The following is a 20,244-nucleotide window of genomic DNA, read 5'->3' as shown; positions in this document are numbered from 1 at the left end:
TTGAAGAGAATCATCAGTTTGTGGTGTGCAATTCAAGTCCTGTCAATCTGTTAGGGCAAGATTTGTTGTACAAGTTAAATTGCACAATCTATTGCACACCACATGGAGTTGAATTCCAAACCTATGATGAAGATGTAGATTTCAAAACTGTCCAGCAAGAAACGGTGGGGATCTATCCATTGTTACTAAAAACAGAAAAATAAAATTTCCTGCAGATCTGATTGAAAAGGTAAACCCAGATATCTGTAATTTCACTAGAAATGATATCAGAATAATAAAAGGAGTTAAACCTGTGAAAATAATTGTAAGACCAGATGCAGTTAACTCCAGAACACTCCCATATCATGACACCGGAAGTGATCGAGAGAATAACACCCTTAATCAATGATATGTTGGAAAATAGATTCTGGAGGAAAATAATTGGGAGTCAATTCAACTCACTAATTATAGGATTACAGAAACCAAATGGTAACTTCAGGATAGTTCAGGATTTAAGAAAGGTGAATGACATTGTAGTTTCATGTTGTCCTGTGGAACCAAATCCATCAACCATACTTAATCAGATTCAATGTACAGCTGAATGGTTTTAAATTATTGATTTCTGCGAGGCTTTCTTCTCAATTCCTTTACCTAAAGATCATCAATATTTGTACTCTTTTGTGTTCTATGAGAAAGTATTAGCAAGGTGTTCTGTCCCACAGGGGTATACTGAAAGTCCCTCCATTTTTAATCAAATCTTGAAAAAGAATTATTTGGCAGAAAATGGACATAAAGGGCCTGATTTAGATACTGGCGGATGAGTTACGTTGTCACAACGGTGACCAAATCAGCCAGAACTGTCACCAAGTCAATTTCAATATTGCCAAAAAGAAGTCCAGTGTTTGGGACATGTCATTGAAAAGGGAATGAGAAAAGTATCAAGAGAGAGAGTTGAAACAAATATGTACCAGATCCTATTTCATGGGACAGCGAATGCATAAAAGCATTCCTAAAGCTGACACAAAATTAGTGTCATGACCCGGCACAGGGAATGCCAGATTACACCCAAACATTTCTACTGTTCTTCAGTGAGAGGGTGGGCTATGCTCTCTCACTGCTAACTCAAATTCATGGAGATGCTAAAAAGCCAATTGCCTACTTTACAGTGACTCTTGATCTTGTACACACCACTTTGCCTGCCTGTCTTAAAGCAGTAGCTGCAGTAAGGGTGGATCTTGAAAAATGTGCCATTGTGATGGGATATCCTTTAACTGCAATGGTCCCTCACTCTGTAGAGGTATTACTTACTAGGACTAATACTAGATTAACCTGATATGGGCAACAAATATTAGCGGGAAGCAATATTGTGCTGAAAAGATGTCTGGTATTGAATCCTAGTACACTGTTTCCCATTCCTGAGGGAGAGGAATCTAACTTTTTGAATATGATTGCCTGGATGTCATGGACTTATGCACAAAACCCAGACCATAGTTAAAATATCAGCCTTTAATCAGTCCTGATTACATTCTATTTGTGGATGGTTTATGCATAAGAAAAAACAAAGATTCCCTGAGAGCAGCTTATGCAGTCTCCACAACTCAATAAGTGACTGAAGCTTCAAGGCATTTCTGCAGAGCAAGTTGCAGAATTAATTGCCCTTACCAGAACTAGCAGTTTGAGAGCACAAATGAAACTGATAATATTTACAGTCAGTATGGATTTGGTGTTGTCCATGATGTTAGGCAATTATGTTCCCAGAGAGGTTTCATGATCTAATCTGGATCACTCAGCAGAAAACGTCAGCATGTGAAAAGTCTTTTGGAGACTTTGCAACTCCCTTCTGAAATTGCTGTGGTAAAGTGTGCAGTACACAGAAGTGAAAATAGTTATGTTTTAGCCAGCACCAGATATGCTGCAGAAGTGGCACACTATTGTGCAATTGTGGCCTGCCCATTCATTAACGTATTCACAAACTAAAAACAAAGTAAAAATGTATTTTTCATGATGTTGAGAGTGGCTGACAATTGGATGAGTTGAGAGTACTTACTTACTTACTTACTTACTATATGGAATGGAAGACAATTAGCTTTTGTTTTCAGTGGAGGGAGGACTAGTATTGCCAGACAGTTTGCCATCTCCAATGACTAGACTCTTTCATGGCCAGACTTATTTAGGTAGTGATGCATACATTCAAGAAGTTTTGATTTAATCCTAGATTCAAATCACAAGCATAAGTATTGTGTCATTGATGTGTGACATGTCAACAAATGAATGTAGGCAAAAGAAAACAAGTTGCATTAGGTCATTGTTAGACCTGACAGCCTTAGGGTGGTCACACTCAACATTTTGCCTGCCTCCCTCCACTTTTTGACACTGTTTTGTCTGGTTTTAGGACTCTGCACACTTTACCACTGCTAACCAGTGCTTAAGTGCATATGCTCTCTCCCTTAAAACATGATGACTTTGGGTCATACCCAATTGACTTACTTAATTTACTTATACATCCCTAGTAAAGTGCACTACATGTGCCCAGGGCCTGTAGATTAAATGCTACTAGTGGGTATGCAGCACTGATTGTGCCACCCACATAAGTAGCCCATTAACCATGTCTCAGGCCTGCCATTGCAAGGCCTGAGTGTGCGGTTTCACTGCCAGTTCGACTTGGCATTTAAAAGTACTTGCCAAGCCTTAAACTCTCCTTTTTCTACATATAGGTCACCCCTAAGGTAGGCCCTAGGTAACCCATAGGGCAGGGTGCTATGTAAATAAAAGGCAGGGCATATACCTGTGTAGTTTATATGTCCTGGTAGTGTAAAACTCCTCAATTCATTTTTCACTGCTGTGAGGCTTGCTCCTTATATAGGTAACATTAGGGCTACCGTCATATATTGAGTGGAAGATTCTGATCTTAAATGGAGTAACAGGGTCATATTTAGTATGGCCAGAATGGTAATACAAAATCCTGCTGACTGGTGAAGTTGGATTTAATATTACTATTTTAGAAATGCCACTTTTGGAAAGTGAACATTTCTCTGCACTTAAATCCTTCTGTGCCTTACAATCCACATTTGGCTAGGTTAGTTGACAGCTTCCTTGTGCATTTCACTCAGACAACCCCAAACACAGGATGCTCAGTCACACCTGCATACATCTGCATATTGAATGGGTCTTCCTGGGCTGGGAGAGTGGAGGGCCTGACACATGCATTTGAAGGGACAGTGGCCTGCCCTCACACAATGGACTGTCAAACCCCCTACTGGGACCCTGGCAGAAAGGATGGAAATGAAAGGGGACCTTGTGCACTTCTAAGCCACTTTTTTGTGAAGTCTCGCCCAAATGTCACATTTGGGTATATAAACTGGGCCCCTGACCCTACCAACTCAGACACTTCTTGACAAGATACCTACTGGGAAAGGAACTCTGAACCAGAACTTGCAAACTGCTAAGAGAAGCTGCCTGGCTGCCCAAAGGACTCACCTGACTGCTTTGCTGAAAAGGGCTGCTGCCTTACTGATGCCCTGCTGCCTTGCTGCCCTCTGGCTCTGCTGAGCAGTGCTCTCCAAGGGCCTGGATTTAGCTTGCCTCTTGTTCCTTGAAGTCTCAGGGCAAAGAGACTTCACCTCTGCAAAGAACTTCTTGTGCAGCAAAAATCAACGCACAGCCTACCGGAATCGATGCACAGCCTGTCGGAATCGATGCACAGCCTGTCCTGCGGTGAGACAATCACTGCAACACCGAACCGGAACAATGCAGCCCAGCTCCCCGAGTGGAGATCGACGCAGCGCCAGTGTTGACACAGGAACTTTGATGCACGGCCCACTGGATCGACGCATAGCTGAGCTGGAACGATGCAGCCCTACTTCCTGCGAGGGGAACCGATGCAGCACCTGCTGTGCATCAGAAAGTTTCCCGGATCGACCAAGCTCTTGTGACTTCGCCCTGAACACCCAGGATTTCTCTGCATCGTCCCTGGGGTGTCCAAATACCCCACAACACGAGGAGGATCCAATTGGATCCAATTCTGTGTGCCGGAAATCGACATAAAGCCCTTGTTGCATGGAAAAGCATTGAGGCATCGTCTGTGTGCGCCCAGAGAAACCAACGCACACGTCCCAGTTTTCCATGCATCTCCTCTACTTTTTGATTGCAAGAGACACATTGCTTTATAAGAACTAAATAATCTATTTATCATTACAAAAGGGATATTTCCACTTGTATTTATCAAATCTTTATAGTTTTGACCTTATTCTACTCAAATAAATATTCTATATTTTCCTAAACTTCTGTGGTGTATTTGTGTGGTGTTTATACTGTGTTATTGCATGATTTATTGCACAAATACTTCACACATTGCCTTCTAAGTTAAGGCTGACTGCTCAGTGCCAAGCTACCAGAGGGTGGGCACAGGATAATTTGGATTGTGTGTGACTTACCCTAACTAGAGTGAGGGTCCTTGCTTGGACACAGGGTAACCTGACTGCTAACCAAAGACCCCATTTCTAACAGTCATGTAGGAAAATCAAGAGGATCTTTTAACCCGATGCAAATGGATTTCACTGAAATGCCTTTTTGCAATGGGTCAAAATACATTTTGGTAATTGTATTTTCACAAGGTGAGTGGGGGCTTACCCAACCAGAAGAAATGGTAAGCTCACTGAGGCTAAGTTACTGTTGAGGGAGTTCATTCCAAGGTACAGCATGCCTGTCTCTTGAGAATCTGATCAAGGTACTCACTTCAAAAGTGAGATAGTAAAAATTTTATGTGCAGCATTGCAGTTAGCGTCCTGGAGCCTCTGGAGTAATGCAGGAATTAAATAGCACTATCAAATCAAGATTGGCAAAGGTGTGTGCTTCCACTTCTCTGAAATGGCCTGACGCTTTACCTTTAGAATTTATGAGTCTGCAAAGTACACCTGACAAGAAAAACGGTTTGTCACGTGCTGAGATCCTAATGGGGAGAGCATTGAGGCTACCTGCAGTTCCAGCAAATGCACTTGTGAATATCACAGATGATATGAAACTTGATTATTGAAAGGGATTGGCTGATGTGGTGCATTCTGTCTCTCGCCAGGCTGAAGCTGCTACCACAAATCAGAAGCAGGAGCAGTGTCATGACCTTGGTCCTGGTGACTGGGTCCTGATTAAAAAAAACATGTGAAAAAGTTTGGTCTAAAAAGTCCCTCAGGAAAGGCCCCTATGAGGTGATTCTGATCATAAATACTACAGTCAAATGTGCTGGGATCCTGACTTGGGTGCATGCATCACATACTCAGAGAACGAGAGATCCTGATGAAGAAATAGTGTTCTATGAACCAGAACCAACAGCACTGGTGTATGTGCCACTGCATGTTGAATGAAGAAAACCTCAAGAAAGCAATTGTGATCAAAGACAGCAAAGAGAAGAAAGGGGTGAAAGATCTATGACAGGTAAAGAGGTCCAACCGCTGGATATTTCACAAAGTGGCACTGGAGAAGACCTGGTAACACAGACTGAAGAAGTAAATTCTAAATCTGCTTCAGACCAAACAGAGAACTTTGATGATTCAGAAGAAGCAACAAGTTCTAGAATAGAGACAAAAATTGATACCCACCACGAAAAATGGCCAAAGTCTTACAGTGGAAGGAAAACAAGATTGAGGGTTTCAGCTACTTCAATATTATTGACAAAAACTGAGAAGAAACAGAGTACAGTTGTATCAGTGATATAGAAGAAGAATCAAACACTCTGGAGATCAAAAAGAACTTGAGTACCATGTTGAAGATACTCACCACCTGAAAGGACATATTTTGTGTGCCAAGTTTTAAATGTCCCAATTTCTGAACTACTTTAGTGGAGCAAAAAATTGCCAGAGCCTCCTTTAAACTTGTAAATTACAAAAAGACTGATTGAATTGAAATAACGAGATCTGAGAAACTCAAAAAGGCAAAGGGCCTGATTTAGATATTGGCAGATAAGTTACTTCTTCACAACAGTGACGGATATCCAGTGTGCCAAAATCTAAATCTCATAGGATATAATGGGATTTAGATTTCAGCGGACGGGAATTCCACCACCATTGTGCCAGAGTAACTTATTCGCCAATATCTAAATCAGGCCCTAAGGTATTATTTTCAATTATTACAAAATAAAAAGTCTAATAAATAGCAAATTGGAAAAGAAGATAAGAAGAGTACCGATGGCTGAGGGAGCGATTCATAAATAGAGATAACAATTTAGAGGAACACAGAGTAGCGTTAAGGATTGTCTAGACGAAGATCATATTATCATTAACAAGAATAAGAGACTCAAAAGAAGAAAAATAAAGAAAAATATAATAAAAAGAACCAAGATGAACTTGAAGAAACTACCCTGAAGAAGCACTAACGTCACAAGGCTTAACCTACTGCTAGGATGCCAACGGGTCACTATGCGCTTTATATGTTCGAATGGAAAAGATCATTCCGCTGTTCAGCTTACCAACTATTTTTGCTGTATATTCAACTCATTGGTAGTAGATCTGGTTTCAGAGACAACATGTGTAATGCCAATAGAACTAGGTGCAAAATATTTTAGGAACTTTTATGAAACTTACAGTATTAGTGGTAATAGCAATATTATTTGTTATACACTTTTAACCTGAGACGGAAAAGGTTGTACTAGAATGTGTAAACACAACACAGAAACTAGTTTTAGATGAAGATGACTTAAAAACATAATTTGTAGACGATATGAATTAAAATTATTCAATCAATGTTTATTCTAGATTAGCAAAAGAATACACTAAGGCTTTCAAAATAAAAGACTGCTATGTGCACGCACATATGCTATCATTGGCTGACGAACAGGTTTGGGACTACCACATTCAATTTTCATACGCTTTCTCTTGTAGTATTCTCCTTCGTTTAGTGTATAGGAAATTACATTTTGAGTATTATTACTCAAATTTTGATATGGTGCGCTCTAAAGTACCACTAATGAAAAGCATAAGTTTACATACACAATCTAAGGTTATGGAAACTGTGTGACATTACTTTACACCAATTCTTCCTGTTAACACTATGACAGCTCATGAGAAGATGAATTCATGTTTAACAATTTCACAAGAAAAACCTTTTGTTATGATGCTAGAGGAGAAAAAAATAACAGCTTGCAAAGAGTGCATACAATAGAGAGCATGTTCACCAGAATATCTGGAGAAAAAAAGAGGATGAATTCAGAAAGAAATCTCTGTACCAAAACCAAAGTCATTCACAATTCACAAAATAAATATATGTGTGTTTAAAATGAGAATAACTGGGAGAAAGACACCAGTGGGAAATAGCAATTGTGAGCATGTGTTTGAATTGTCTGGAGGATCTTGGAAAAATATTACTAGTAGATGACCTATACCTGGAGTCTATTTTAAATGAAGAGAGGATGTATGTTTCAGGCTGCCTACATTTTAGGAGTTATTTAGGGTTGCTATTTCCAAAGATGTATCATATACAAAGTTTATGACACAGCACATAAGAGATACTCATGTAGTGTAAATGAATGATCACAATTAGTAGGAGACATATTTGGAGCAATCATACTTGCTTTAGGAGTGATTTAGAATGCTGAAAAGATTAGAAAGCTTTCAATAGTAGTTGATAGGTTGGCAACTAGTACTTCTGGAGCTTTATTAGAAGAAACCAATGAGCTTTTAGTGGCTAGATCTATGGTTTTACAGAACCTCTATGTGTTAGATATCCTACTAGCTGAGAAAGGCGGCATCTGCAAAATGTTAAAGATTGTAAATTGTTGCACATACATACCTCTTAAAAGCAGAAAGGTTGTAGGCTATGCAAATAACATATGTGATTTAAGTGCATATCTTGAACCTTTAGAAACCACTAGTATAGTTACAAGCTTCACTAAGAGATTCACTACTGTAGCTAGCTGGCTTAAGACTATAGGAGGAGGAATCCTTAAACAATATTAGTACCTGTGTTAGTAAAAGTGCGTTGCTTCTTATTTACTCCACCTATATACAAGGTGAATAAATTGATATTAGTCGATAAGAAATCTAGAGGCATAAAAAAGAATGAAAAGAGGTTTAGAATTGTGTGACTGAGTGAATGAGGAATGTAAGAGACTGAAAGAGAAAATCTGAAAAGAAAAAGACATGACACTGAAGAAGAAGACAAGTGTAAAGTTGTGACAAGATCAAATCTGAGAATGGGTTGTGATTGTTCCATACGATCAAAGGGGGAAAGTGATGTGGTGATTTATTAAAGTCAGATTCAATTAATTAATAATTTATAAGAGTGAAAACTAGGCCTAACAAGAAGTAGCATTTTTAAAGAGCATTTATTTCTATACTTTGCATTACTCAAGTGTGGTCTGACTTGCTTGAACAGCTAACATTAAAAAAAGTCCAGCATGCTTTAACTGAAAAGAAGTGTTTCTATCATAACCTTAGCCCTTCCTCAGGTTGCAAACTATTTCCTTCATTTACACTACGTGAGTATCTTTTTCGTAAAAATGTAAATTAGCACTTGTATAGCGCACTACTCACCCGTTAGGGTCTCAAGGCGCTGTACTCATACCGCTTTGGAACCCCTCCTGGCTTTTTCCCTATGAGGTGCCAACTCCTGAGGGTGAAGCCAGGCATCCAAGCGCTGTTGGGGCCGTTGTGGAGATTAAGCAAGCTATTGCCCAGAGTTGCAGAGTGGGACCCATGAATTAGATTAGGCACCGAGGCGAGAATTATCTGGTCAAGGGGAATTGAGCCCAAGACCTGCCGAAGCGGGACTTGAACCCTGGTCTTGAGCCAGATCTCTGCTTCAGGGTCTGCCGCTCTAACCATTGAGCCACACTTCTCGTGCTGGTGTCATAAACTTTGTAAAAGATACATCTTTGGAAATAAACCTTTAAAACTAAAATCAGCTCTCTTTATTGACTCCGAATTAAGGTAAATTCTGAATGTTTGTTTCTAACTGATTTGATTGAGAAATTGCAGCCTACTTGTACCTATACCTTCTCCCAAGATTCCCGCTTGGGGCCATAGCGTATCTTATACTAATTAGAACTCTATGACCCTGCTTCAGCCTCCCACCCTGTCTCTGATCAACTCTCTGCATCCAGCTCTTTTCATCTTAGAGCCAGTTCCAACATTCCAAATGATGAAAGCATAAGAGGTTGGCTATGGAACATTCTGAACAACAGCACACGACTATATATCGGTCATACAGATAAACTGTGAAAAACACAGTTACATGATACTCCTAATGAGACAAAAGGTAAAGGTCGCTGTAAACACTGTTCTGTTTGGACTATGCACTTAACGACAAAGGTATGTTATCAGCATTACACATACTAAAATAATCATATGTTAGTAATTCAAATGTCATCCTCATTGGCTGTGCAGAAAAATCTGTTTATTGAACACAAAATACCACAAGAAGAATGTCACAAACAAGCACATCATTGTTTTAAATGTAATACTGCATTTGCTATGGACGTTTTGTTAAACCATATACACTTTCTTTCACTCCACTACCACTATTTCCTGCAACACTATTAAATGATGCAATTGATGCTTTGGTATTTTGTTAAGGAATGACTAATTGTAAAACCATAAATTGCTTACATCTCTCATTTTCATATTTTTGGATGAGAGATTATGATAACTGTCGATCCATCCTCCTGTGTAGGTGTTGAACCACCTACCCCCCAGCAACTTGGACCATTGCAGGAATTAAACTGCTAGACTTAACACTATTTTTATTTTATATTAATAAATTTAATTTTACCCGTTATTGTTCACCTAAAATCTAATTGCAGTAGGGTTTACAAATACACTTATTTGATAAAGCAGGTTCATTAACACTTACATATTCTGCTGAACACATTCTTTCATTTGTAAAAGGTTCTGTTTCTTTAGGGTCTTCTTAATGCTATTAAAACTAATAATACATAAAATATGGGCAAGAACAGTGAGAGTGAAGTAAGAAATGCTTGTTTGGCACACATCAAAGGATTACCCAATTTCAGCCACTGCTCAGTGTCTTGCCAACACACATTCTTTGAATAAAAAAAATATCTGTCTCAGCATCAAACTCAGTGGCATATGCACTAATTTGCCCTGGTTGGTTAATGTTGGAGGGTGGCTCTGTCTCTAGTGTGCAAATCCAGACACACTGTGCAGAGAGCCTGGGCAACCACACATTGGTTTACAGAGGTAAGAACTAGACCACCTAATGCTCTAATTATTATGACAATCTTGGAGAAGTGCAAAGCATTTGTTGTACTCACAGTATCAATAAATGAAGACACACACTCGAAGGAATAACTCGAGACCTATTTACAAAAATACTTCAGATTTTTATTAAACTTTTAAGACCAAGATTATTGAAATCGGGTAACTACTTTTTAAGTTATGATTTTTCAAAGTTTAGCAAAAATAGTCTTTTTGTGCGTAATTAGGCACCATAGGAAGCAATAAGAGAAAACTTTTAAAATGCAAATAAAATCAGGAAATGCATTTACCAGTATGTCCTTTTGTTTCTAGGTTGAGGTCCTCAAGAAGTCTGTGGGCCAGCCGTAGAAGTTTGGGCAGTTCACGGTTTTTTTCAGTAAGAGCTGCTGAAAAGTCCTTGGTGCTGGTGCGGGTGCGGTACCACTGCAGGGGACCACTTGGAAAAGCAGTGCACAGGTGGACTTCAAAGTGAGTCTGGTAGGTCCCCTTGGGCTGTAGAGGTTGAAAGGGGTGGGGGACACTTGCAGCATAGCTAGTTCTCCAATGCAGGGCCCAAGGAGGGTAAGTGCAGAGCACATGGGTGAGCCAGAAGTTGTGCGCAAAAGTGCAGTTGGAAGCAGGAGGCAGGTCACTTTGAGGGTGGATTGCAGGTCAGCAGGACCCCTCGGGGGGGTTCTTATATGGATGGAAGTCTCTCAACTGGGGCTTGCTCCTGGTCCGTTTGTAGTCCAGGGTGGACTTTTCTTCCTGGTGTCTGATGTTGAGTCACTACTACTCCAATCTATTGCACGGTTTAGCAACTGGAGGTTGCAGTGCCACCAAACTTGGCACACTTGTAGGATTTTGTCCTCCGGGTCCATCTGGTGCAATTTGGTCTGGCTGCAGTGTCCATTTCCTTGGTCAGCAGTCAGTCAGTGAACTTGACTTCACTGGTCTTTGGGTCTTTTGTTGCAGGAAGTGATGCCTTCACCCTGGAGGAAGATCTTTGGTGATTTTCAGAAGGGTGGAGGTCCCCTGGGGATTTGTAGAGTCTGTCCAATGTCCACAAAACCACTTAGCGGTGATTGTCTAGTACTGGGTGCAGCAGTCAGGGTTTGGCACCTTTTCTTTGTGCAGCAGGAATGTAGTTCTCAAGCCTTGGGTCTTCGTTGTTGCAGGCCTTTTTGTGTCCTTGGAATCTGATCTGCAGGTTGAGGGCTGCCCACAAAATACTGCATTTAGTGGGTGTTTAGGGGAGTATCTAGTATCTACCTTAGAGTGGCTACACCCATTATGTGATGACCTCCTGTGGCGAGAGGTCCCTTCCCTATCCCTGAGAGGCTATTTTTCAACCATGCAAGATGGAGTAAAATTAAATGGAGGGGTCATCCCGCATGCAACACCTTTGGGGGGGTTCAAGCTAGGGGTGGCCACTGCTCCTGTCCTTTGTGCATTTTCCTTAGCTATTGCTCCCACCAAAAGTGGGGGGTTGCAATAGGGGCAGCCCACTGCAGCTAGCAGCAGGGCTGGGGGTTGAGTTTCAATGGTGGTAGGCTGGTTGTGAACAGCCAACAACCATGCCAGGGTAGTTAGCTTTTTCAGGGGGCACCTCTAAGGTGGCCTCTGGGTAAATTTGTCAATAAATGCAAAACTGCTACCAAAGTGGATTTATCATTGTGAGTTGTTTGATACCATAAAACCCAGGGTGCAGAGTGCCCATCATGTAGGTGTGAAATTCATAGCTGCTCTGTTCAGTTACTATGTCCCAGGTTTGGCAGGCACACAGTAGGGGCATATTGCTCATGCAGTATAGTGCACCCTGCCTTAGGGCTGGATGGCCTGACAGAGGGGTGACTTACCTATATTGCATGCAGTGTGTAGTGGACAGGGTACACAGACTGTGTGGCATGTCATTTTTGCATTTTAGAATTGCACTAGAACACTCAGCCCGCAATGGCAATGGTGGGTGCACTTAGATGCATGGTCCCTGAGGGGGGTACAATCTATGTTGCTGCCCTCTGGGGCCTACCCTTAGTACCCCATGCTCCGGGTACCGTTTATTAGAGACTTATGGTGGTAGCTAAAGGTGTTGCCAATGGTGCCAATAATTTTGCAATTTTAGGTAAAGAACACAGGCACTGACAGGCTGATTAGCAGGATCCCAGTGCACTCCAGTCCAAGTTGCAACAAGAGACCAAGCAAAAAGGGGGGGGAAGGGTACTGCAACAGGGTGCCAGTTTCCTACAGTTAGACATTCGGACATAAAAGTTTGTCCAATTGTTTAATATGTCACTTTAAATAAGAGAAGCAATGCCTATAATATAACATATGTATTTATTTAGTATTTTATTTAGCACCCCTCTTTCATAAATATTAGTGCACTTCACAGTAAATCTGGAGAGGATGAACACCATGCTAAACAGCATTAACACTAAAACTATTTTAATCAGTAATGTAAGATTAACACTTCAAGAATATATGAGATTGCTTTAAGTTGTTTTGTGAACTATGAGAACATGGGTTTAATTGTTAGTTTGTAGAAAGGGCCTTACAGACGTTTGCTGATGCTTATGAGCAATTTCGGTTCTGTGATTTGACGTTCCTAGAGCCTTTTTCACCGTGTGAGATGTTGAGAAGGTTAGGCAAATAAGGAGGCTGGTTTAAGTGAATGCTTTATAAGTGAGTCAATGGGAAACCAATACAGTTCCTTCAGAATTCCCAAATAAATGATTACATTTTCTGACTGATGGCAGGGCTCACTTAAGAGATGCAAGGGTGTTTTAAGGAACTCTAGCAAATAAGACATTGTCAAAACCTAGGTAGTGGTTGATTAGTGAATCAGCAATTGTTTATAGATGTGCAGGAGAGAGGGGTGTTTGACCTTTTTGAGTGAAGGTAAATGTTGACTGATTTGAGATTGTATTGATGTATGAGCCAGTGACAAAATGAGGTTGAGTTTAAATCCAAACAATTTTACATGTGGACAGTCATAGAGAAAAGCTGTTACTTTAAGCATGTCAGTCACTGGTGGCTCAGATTTGTTTCTATGTTAGGGAAATATAAGTAGGAGTTCTGTGTTCAAAGAATTATACAGCAGGGTGTGGACGTAAATAACATGATGTTTTGATTCAGAATTGGGTGTTGCTACACAATGTTGGCGGACATCCTACGTGCTAGGACACCAAGTTTAGAGGCTCAGAATATTAATTTAATGGAGTGGGAGCCATAAGAATGCCATGGAATACACCAACCAACTTGACCACCTTGCCAGACATAAGATTATCAATCTTCAACAAATTAATACTCATCTTTAACGAACTAAGCAGCTCATTAAGAGTTTAGTGGGCAGCCCACCAGATCAACAGATGCTATGGGTTCTACTCTCATGGAAGAAGACCTCCTGCCTAAATTAAAGATCCCCACTAGAGGTACAGTGCTCTCTATGCCTATGAAATGGCAGCTCCAACGCAGTAAAATTGTATATAGTGAGCACTGTGTTTAATGTACCCCTCAGCAAACTGCTTTGTTTTCTAACAATAAACCCAAAAGAGGGAATTTATTATTGCAAAACAAAAGGTCAATGATCCTAATTTACAGTGAGTTTATTCGCTGTGCGCGGACCATGCTATTTTCCTGCTCGGGATCACCATGCCTCAAATGGCATGCAGGTGATCACGTTGGAGGTTTCCGACAGCAACCTGAGGCTCCACCAACATAACCGCAAAGCTTCCCTTGCCTCTAAATAATGTAGAGAGCCTGCAAGTTTGGTGAGGAGGAAGCATTGTCAATATACAGTAGTTCTCCCACTATTGAAATTCTAAGTAAACACCAAAGTCTTTAACAAGTCAAACAAATCTTTACATTCATTGAATAAATATAGTCAATTGCCATGCAATCAGCATTTCCGAAACATGTATTCAGAGACAGAGGTAAAGAATTCAGTATTAATTGAGCACATTAGGTTTTTAAAGATATTAAGCTTTGAAAATGTTACATAAAACTTTTAAACATTTCATACTGTGTGAAATCTACACGGAGTGCTATTTTAGATTAATGTACATGTATTTTTGGATATTTTTATATTTATAATGTTACAGATGGTGCTTTTTAGTCAATACACATCGTTATCAGTATTAGGGAATTACCAAAACAAAACTATAACTCACAGCTAATAATTATTACGCCAATGTGCACCTTTGCCAACTGATATCTATAGGAGGAATTGAGTCACAGTCCACTTTTGTCACACTACAGGTTGTATACACCATGCAAACTCACATATCCATCGAGTGCCTTATAAGTGTTATATAGAAGAACAACCACGGATTATTTTTTCCAAACATGAGCACTAAAGTTTTCAAATGATTTACCCTTGTAATTATAAACTCATGAAGAAAGGCGTCTTCCCCAACTTAACTTCCCCTCTCCCTTCCAACACTCAAAATATGCAAAATGTTTGCCTTTTTAAATCCACCCATCTTGTTTTTCTCTCAGTTCATCAATCTTTTTTGTTTGTTTTGTTCCTGTACCTCTATCTGCAGACTGCCCCGTTTTCTAGCAAAAGCATTGGTTTGAGGAAAATAATCAAATGTAAAAAGATTATGAAGCCTTCTCTTGTGACTACCATTATGTCCTCCTTTAACAAGCGAGGGATGCATGTCTCACATGCAAGCACCTTCATAAGAAGAATGTTTGTAGAAACAATTGAAGATCTCTTAATTATTTCCTATCCTATCGTTCAAATAAAGAATTGCGTTTTCCTTGCTTCATCAGTGATGAAGTAAAGAATAAGAAGATACAGTATTTGCCACTGTCTATAATACATTTCTTAAACCAGTGTATACACAAGTATTGGTCCCTTGTGTTTCCCTGCGCGGATTAAAATAAAAAAACAATTGTGTGGAATTGACATTACCAGACTCTGCGTCCCATTGTAAGACAGAAGAACAAGTCCTTCACATTCGCTATGGTTTGCTTTCTTGGTTTGATTGTCCGGAAGAATAAAAGAGCTTCCAAAAAATGTCCCGCTAACAAGATTCACCACACCTAAAATGGGACACAAAAAGAAAGATTATTGCTTTTTTGCAAGCCTGAAACACATGCACATCAACTCACCAAAATATCTTGGGTAAATGAAGTGTCATCATGCACAGTGTGACCCCAAAAACGTAACAGGGTGGGCCCTTGTTCCGCCCATTGTCCCTCTGGAGCCTTCTATTTGTTCATGAAGGCTATGGAACACTAAGAAACTAAACTACGAAACAGAATTCGGGTACTCAGAGCCATCTTTATTTTTTGTTTGTGTTGGTATTGATAGAGCGGTCCGTATTAATAATTTACCTGTATTTGGACGCTCTTTAGGCCGATTAATCTTTTGACTAAGTGGGAACTCTCCGTACTCTTATGTCGATCAATTGCATCAAATCAATAATCAATAACGAACATAAGCAATACCCTGCTCAACATAACACTTAACAATTAGTCCAGAATACATTTCGGCGAACCCTGACCTTTCAGTCAGGAATAACCACACCAGTTTATTGCAAAGTTAGTGAGTTTATTTTCCTATATTAACAAAGCTAGCACAATATAAATGTGTCTCAACACCAAATGATAAACGTAAATGAACATTAATAGCTGTCCATAAGGGCGAAACAAGTGTAATCTATGTAGCATTTGAATCACAAGGCATTCGATAATAGCAATGCAAATCACTAAAACTAAAATCTGTAATGAACTAATTGCATACATTTAGTCAGCATAACAAGGTCTCAAATTGCATCGTGCAACAGAAGGAATCCTCATCTAACCTCAAATCAGCATCGGCATGTGGGACTTCATGCAAAACAATTTAGCAACATTAATTTAGAAAACTCCTAGCTAGGGATCTTGTCAAAAATCAGCAGTTGGTTACCTAAAAGAAACACAATGCAATTGTACAATTTCCTTTCATATTTACCAATTACGATCAGCATACAAGGAAGTCTTCGTCTCACAGGTACCGTTTCTCGATCAGCATGGGTACCGTTTCGATCGGCATGGGATGGGGCAAAGGGGCAGGGGTGGATGGGGCAATTGCCTCACGGCGGCAAGGTAAAACTACTACTTCATGCAAGGGGATCAAATCAAAGTTAAAGTCTCTAGGGCCAGAATCATTTAAAGTCTCTTTCTCCTGATTAGAGAAAGCATCAAAGTATCTTTCAAAATGGCATCGCAGCAAGGTGGGCCATAATAGCTACGAAGTCTGCAAAATGGCGGGTATCGAGCTGGCAATGGCTACTTTCTTCTCGTGCACCTGGTTTTTATAGACAACAGTTCAAATCCAGTAGGGTCTTCCATTGGAGGGTTCATAGGTTAGCTTCAAATTGTCCAATCAAAAACGACAGTTCTCAAGCTTTTACTTAAGCATACATTATCCTTGGAGATGGGTACGCAAGTTGCAACATTTTATACCAATCAACTCACTTTCAGAGCCTCCATTGTCCGCACCTGCAAATCGACCTTGGAGTAAAGAGAAAATATGCCAGGCTGGCACGAAACCTTAAGATAAGCATGTGAACGATCTCAGTGGAAAAGTACAGCTTCAAGCAAAAATACACGTTTAATAGCACATTCGAAAAATACGAGCATCTAAACCGTGAGACCAGGCAACTAGGCCGAAGCCTCTACTAAAGTTATGCTAAGCTAAAGCATTTCAAACAAGCAAATCATAGCACACGTTTACGATTATGTCGGATTAGTGCAATTCTAATACATCACGTTATATAAAGCACGCTTATAAATGTTGGCAAACTACTCTAAGGGCACATTTTGTCCCCGTACAATCTTTATTAGTTCGGTTAAAGTCACACATGATTATTTCAACACTACGTTTAAGCGCTAATAAATGTAAAACCTTCATTTCTGCTTCATCAATCCCTCCTCTGATGACTACTTGTCATCACACCAAACCATGCCCACAAATTTTATTCCATTAAAATTCTGTCAGTTCTCTTTTCCTTTTAGTTCCCCTAGTTGTCGCTTTGTATTCTTCTGCCATTCTTTTCATTATTTTCTCTTCCTTTCTTCTTTTAATTCTTTCCATAATCATTATTATTCCCCTTTTTATTCCCCAAATTCCAAATATACAAATTATAACTATTAATATTCCCTCTATTATTTTTAACAGTATCCCATTCCAAATTCCCCCAATCCAATGTCCCACTGAAGCAAGTCCTTTTCCAACCTTCTCCCACACTCCTGGTTCTTTCAATTCCTTCAAATCTGCACTCTCTTTTGTTAGATTAGCAAGCATAGTTTTAATCTTCACACTATTGTCGGGAATATATGTACAACAGTGTCGTGCACCAAGCATTTTGCAAACGCCTCCATCCTTTGCTAAAAGAATGTCTAAAGCAAGCCTATTTTGAAGAGTCATAGCTCTTTCCGCTGCAAGTTCAGCATCTATCAGGATTATAGCACCTGAAAACTTTGTCAACATGTTATCCACTATAGTAGTCAACTTTCTTATTTTGATGGAATTCAGCACGACACCCAATGAAGGAATCATGGCTCCAAATATATCTCCTACCACAGCAGCTGCGGTCTCTCTTTTCTGGATACGATGGGATCCAGATGTCTTTTGAATCATCGATAGGTCATCCAGTTGATAAACCTTTGGGAACACTATACCCAAATAACATCTCCCCCACCATCCTTTCGGAAGACGATAATAGGCATTATACCCACAAATGTAATATACACCTGGAATGACAGGGTCAAGTCCGTTCATCATGAATGTCCATTTGGCCTTAAAGATAAACGTATGTTTACACTCACTCGCTCCTACAAAAATGTTGTCATAATAAGATTCACCTCGATATATACAAAATTTCCCTACATGCCAAGCATCTAAAGCTATTTTCCCTTGTGTCTTTATTGCTGCAAAATCATAATTATCTACTGAAGTCCTCTTATGTAGTTCCTTTTCTAATTTCGCATTCATTTGTGCCCTTCTATCATCTGTGCGATCTAAAAAGCTTATTTCTACTGCAGAGAGCGAGCAGGTAAGGTTTTCCCTATGAGCGTGAGCCGTTTCAAAAGGTAGCATTGGCTCGAAAAATTCCCTCATTATTTTAGCATCCCAATCTTTAGCAATCTGGCTTAGCTGCGCTATTATAGGAACATAAGCAAAGGTAACATCATAATTCGAGTAAAAATACTGTATGTTAGTTTGACCATAAAATCTAGCCATTACTATACTACATGTAATCCCGTATGTAAGAGGCATGTGGTGATATGTCACCCCTTCCTTTACTGATGTCGGTATCTGTGTACACACATAACAATCTTTCGCATCCATTGTCTCAACATATTCTGTTAGCAAGCGATAGAAAACATTATACGAAAGCTCTTTCTTATCATGCAAGAGTCTCTCATCTATTTCTAATCTTTTCAATGCGGTTAGTTCAGTGACAGTAACAGGAGCAAAAGTAGAAGCATCAATTTTCTCATTCTCACCCTTACCATGCATTCCAAGCACTATTGCCATTATTATTAGTACACATGCAATTATCAAGCCTACACACACATATTTACAATATTTCTTTCTACTGTTTTGTGTCATGATCTGTATAGAATCAGAGAGCTAGAAGCACCTATAAAGAAACTATTTAGCAATTCAGATTACAAAGCTGAACGAGCGCAATGTTCACACCGTCTTCTTCAAGAGGCCAAGTCACTTATCGGTTAGCAGCATTTGTCTCAATTCGGCAATAACTCAGTCTTTATCGGTTTAGCAAATGTCTCATCCGGTTTAGCAATGTCTCAGCTGGTTGTTTGTTTCACTTTAGATTGTAGCAGGCAATGTCATTTATCACCCTTTCAATCAACACTGTCCATAAAACTTTTCTTTTCTATTGGTATCTCTTCTTCTTCGTTCTCGATGCTTAGAGATACAAACTCGTCAGTCCAATCATCATTGACTGCATATGCCCATTCTGGACCGGAATATCTCCTATTCGGTATCCTTTTCCTTTTCAATTTTGCTTCTCTTTTCGATTCTGCCTCACTGGTACTTTCCTCTTTTGTCAAGTCTTTTTCTTCACTCGAAGTTGGTACCACGACAGACACTTCCTTTCTTTTCTCTTTCACTTTTGGCCTTTCTCCGTCGTTCAAACCTTCTCCAGTCCTTTGTTTAACTGGTGATATACTTAGTCTCCTCTTTGCACCGTGTCCATTTGACGGACCTGCGACCTTTTCTGTAGAAGCTTGAACTTTTTCGTTCTGTTCGGCCTTGTCCCCTCCTTCTGGGGAATCGATCACGTTCTCCTTTTCTTTTTCTGTATCGTCTGCTTCTGGGAAAGCCCTCCTCTGATCAGGCTCTCCTGCTTTTTCACATTTTTCGAGCCCTCCGTCACTGTTACTTTCGTCAGGCTCTGTATCACTTTCAGCTGCTTCAGGTTCCTTGTCACCTTCAGCTGCTTCAGGCTTTTTGCTACCCTCAGCTGCTTCAGGCTCTTTGTTACCTTCAGCTTCTTCGTCGCTGTCTGAACTTTCTCCTTGGTCTTCCCCAAGTGAGTCGGACTCTTCGCCCTCCAATAATATCTCTCTCTCTCCTGCTTCTGCCTGTTCGCTTCTAGTTTGGTTTTGTTCTGTCTCAGCACTCAGCACTGTTTTATCAGGCACTGGCAGTTTCAGCGCTTCAACTTCCTCATCTGTGGGACACAACACCTTCTTTGTGTGACTGGCGTGAATCCAGTTGGGAACCCCCGCACACTTCACAGTGGTAGTTGTCGTCAGGATCACTTGGAAAGGGCCTTTCCAACGGGGTTCCAGACACGACTTCCTCACGTGCTTCTTTACCACGACCCAGTCACATGCTTTCAGTGCGTGTCCTGGACCTTGGATCGGTGGCAAGGTGGTTGCTTCCACCTGGTGAGAGAAAGAGCGAACCACGTCAGCCAGACCCTTGCAGTAGTCTAACACCATATCATCTGTAATATTCAAAAGCGCGTTTGCGGGAACTGCAGGAAGTCTCATAGCCCTGCCCATGAGAATTTCGTGCGGAGACAATCCAGTCTTTCTATCAGGGGTGTTTCTCATT

General features: G+C 40.3%; 1 protein-coding gene across 1 annotated transcript in view; it reads right to left on the bottom strand.

Moving 5' to 3' along the window:
- The window catches only part of LOC138265937 (CD5 antigen-like), a 643,904-nt gene that overhangs the window by 445,099 nt on the left and 178,561 nt on the right, over positions 1 to 20,244 (bottom strand). Inside the window, exon 2 of the mRNA XM_069214135.1 lies at positions 15,076 to 15,206. Coding sequence (XP_069070236.1) covers positions 15,076 to 15,206 — 131 coding nt within the window. The remainder of the gene's footprint in view (positions 1 to 15,075; positions 15,207 to 20,244) is intronic.

This window comes from Pleurodeles waltl, chromosome 11 (assembly GCF_031143425.1).
Source record: "Pleurodeles waltl isolate 20211129_DDA chromosome 11, aPleWal1.hap1.20221129, whole genome shotgun sequence".
In the NCBI taxonomy this organism is placed as follows: domain Eukaryota; kingdom Metazoa; phylum Chordata; class Amphibia; order Caudata; family Salamandridae; genus Pleurodeles; species Pleurodeles waltl.
This window is presented reverse-complemented; position numbering and strand designations above follow the sequence as displayed.